General features: G+C 35.7%; 1 protein-coding gene across 1 annotated transcript; it reads right to left on the bottom strand.

Annotated features, from left to right (window-relative positions):
• Window positions 1–1,307: 1,307 nt before the first annotated feature.
• LOC134259349 (transcription factor Maf-like) lies at window positions 1,308–2,663 on the bottom strand. Its single transcript, XM_062741937.1, has 3 exons — window positions 2,483–2,663; window positions 2,142–2,274; window positions 1,308–2,059 (listed from the first exon to the last, which is right to left on the bottom strand). The coding sequence occupies exons 1-3, from the start codon at window positions 2,606–2,608 to the stop codon at window positions 1,308–1,310; spliced, it is 1,011 nt and encodes a 336-aa protein (XP_062597921.1). The 5' UTR covers window positions 2,609–2,663.
• Window positions 2,664–3,086: the final 423 nt, after the last annotated feature.

Raw genomic sequence — 3,086 nt, 5'->3', positions numbered from 1 at the left:
CCCTCCACCCCCTCTTATTACTGACACACATATAAAGAAAATACATGAAATATGACTATAATATTATTTAAGTAAAACATTTTTTAAAATGAATTTTGAGGATTCTTCAAGATTGATTGACAGTAACAAAGATGGCGACAACGAAATCATAATTACAAAACTAATTACTGCTCTGCAGTTTTGTCCATGACTTTTGCACGTGTGCTTTGAGACAAACATTAGCAACAGATATTCATCCCCTCTTATAAACGAAACAATTTACTCATGATCATAGGAATAAACTTTTTAAGTAATTTGGAGAGAAAGTACTTGAAGCTCTCCTATCGTACACCTGAGTAAAAAATATTGTCATTGCGAGAAAATCTTCCACTGCTTCAGGCAAAATAATTTCTAAACCATATTTTAAACAGAAGTACATGTATATAACAACGTCTAGGTAATGTAGACGTAGTAAATCCTGTTGTAGGTAAATTTTAATTTAATTAAGTTAAATACTGGTTTAAAACTTATATCCTCTAGCATAAAGAGCTTATGTTTATTAATTTTTCTAACACAAACAATAATGTCAAAACAATTTAAAGAATTAAGTTCCGAAACCGAATTGATTTGGAAACCAGAAGTCTCTGATGAGACTGTAGCTCTGCTGGTCTGTATGTATACCATGGTGGTTAGCGTGTTAGTCTCAAAGCAGTATGATACGTCGAATTTTTATTGCTAGGATCCCTCGAATACCATCTTATATGTTTATAAAAGAAAAATTTTTAACGAGATTTTTATCCTCTCAGAAAAGTTTTTACCCCTCATATTTCATAAATTTCAATAATTAGAAGTTAATTTAAATACTCAATTCACATACTGAATATGATTTCTTAATATCCTACGCTATTGGCATTCTGCCCGCCTTGTTCCCCCATCTTCTTTTCTTGTGTGCCAGATTATGTTGAAATCAGACAAAAATTGTAGGAGGAGTAGAATTTTAAAGGAATTCACATAAATTTCTATTTTTAGTAACTATTGCAACACCGTTTAAAGAAATCAAAAACCGATGCAAGAAATCTTAGTGCAATCTACTTGTGTGCCAAGTTTTATTGAAATCAGACCAAAACTGTAGGAGGAGTAGCATTTTGAAAAAATTGTTTACAGACAGATGGACAGCTAGATAGAAAGACAGACAAACGACGGACACCATACTATCACATAAGCTCTTCTGGTCTCTGACCAGTAGAGCTTAAAATTATATAAAGTTCTATACATTGAACTTAATTCTCTTTTTATAGAAAAAAAGATATTTTTCCAAAGTAATAAAACTATCCACCACATCCACCACCACATCCGCCTCCACCGCATCCACCACCTCCACCACATCCACCGCCACCACATCCACCACCGCCACCACATCCACCTCCTCCACCACATCCTCCTCCACCACCACATCCGGCTCCTCCACCTCCACCACATCCTCCTCCACCACCACAGCCTCCGCAACCACCACAGCCTCCGCAGCCACCACCTCCATCACCTGCACCACCACCAAAATCGCCACCACCACCAAAATCACCTCCATCTGAATCAATAACACATTGCCCTTGCTCAAATCCTACACCAGTATTATCAGAAACGATGCCCCCAGAACCACAACCGGCACATACATTAGCACCATATGTATGATACATGTAGTGATTTGAGGGTGTTAGATATAGAAGACCGGCTGCTAGCATGAATGACATATCTTCATCTGGAAATCTTTCAATTTTTCGTCTTCCTCTTGATGTTACTTTTGGTTTTAGAGACATTCCAGGTTTCCAGTCGGAAGGACGAGGCACACATAATACGTGTAGAAGAGCAATGGAAAATGACAGGGCAACATAGTTCAGAACTTGTCCTGCAGCTATCCTGCTGCAAGTTATTAAGCCTTTAGTGAAATCTAACTTAAGTCCCTCAAACTCTACTGGTTGGTATTGTGAAAGATTTATTACTTGCTTTTGGAGAGGACCTTTATGATCCACTCTAAAAACTTTTACTTGCAGATGCCCTGGATTACCCTTAACTCCTCTTTTGCCTGAAAATAAAAAAGAATTTTGGTCACACTGAATTTATCAAACACACTTCTCTCTCTCTCTTTCTCTCTCTCTCTCTCTCACCACGGCTTCCAGGAATCCCCTTGATAAATCCGTCCCACTTCCCCACAAGAATCAGGGAATCTCCCTCTTCAGTTTTGATAACAATCGCTCTTTCACCAGAACCTGGGTCCAACCAAATACTTTCCGGTCCTACCTGCATGATATTTGATTAAGAAAATTCCGATTTTTTCTGAATTAATATAACGGTACAATATACAGTTTACCGATAATAATAATATAAAAAATGTACGTCTGTGTAGCATGATTTTTAAAAATGGAATTAATTATATTCATTGTTAAAGCACAAAAAGCTTGACTCGTTTCATCTTCATGATAAGATTTCCAAATTAATTTAAGTTTACCTGTGTTCCTAATGGAAGTTGATCAGAACCGATAACATGCGCAACTGCAGCCATTTTGTCATGATAGAACACATGAACAACTGATGTCATAACGCGTACACTGTGTATTAATCGACAAGTAAACATAATGTTTCCATTCTGGTCTCTTAACCTATAAAAAGAATAATGCTATAATTCAAATTGAATACAATAGATATATTCAAAAGTGAAATTATTAGTAAACACACAATATCAGATAGACTCCATTACCAGTGCATATCAGTACCTGATTATATTCTCTATTCGCGTCTTTAACCCGGGCACACGTACCTCTTGTATTTTCAGGGGTCTATATTTTGCCTTTTTCATGATTTGTTTACTAGATTCATGAGTTTGTTTTGTTTATATTTTACACTTGAAGGATAAATAACACAAACAAACATTTTTCAGAAATCAGCAAATAATTCTCCAAGGTTAATATTTAAATTGGTAACCTTAATAATGTTTATCAAGAATAGTGGGGGAATTGTATAAGATTTTATCATAAGGTTAAAAATTTAGGCAAAATTGTGTATGGAATTATATGGAAAGCAAAACAAAGTCATTATATCTAAGCACCAAGGAA

The sequence above is a fragment of the Saccostrea cucullata genome, unplaced genomic scaffold (genome assembly GCF_032062105.1).
Source record: "Saccostrea cucullata isolate Sc308-1 unplaced genomic scaffold, CSIRO_AGI_Scuc_v1 ctg478, whole genome shotgun sequence".
Lineage (NCBI taxonomy): Eukaryota > Metazoa > Mollusca > Bivalvia > Ostreida > Ostreidae > Saccostrea > Saccostrea cuccullata.
Note: the sequence above shows the minus strand (reverse complement) of the source record. Positions and strands in the feature narration are given on the sequence as shown.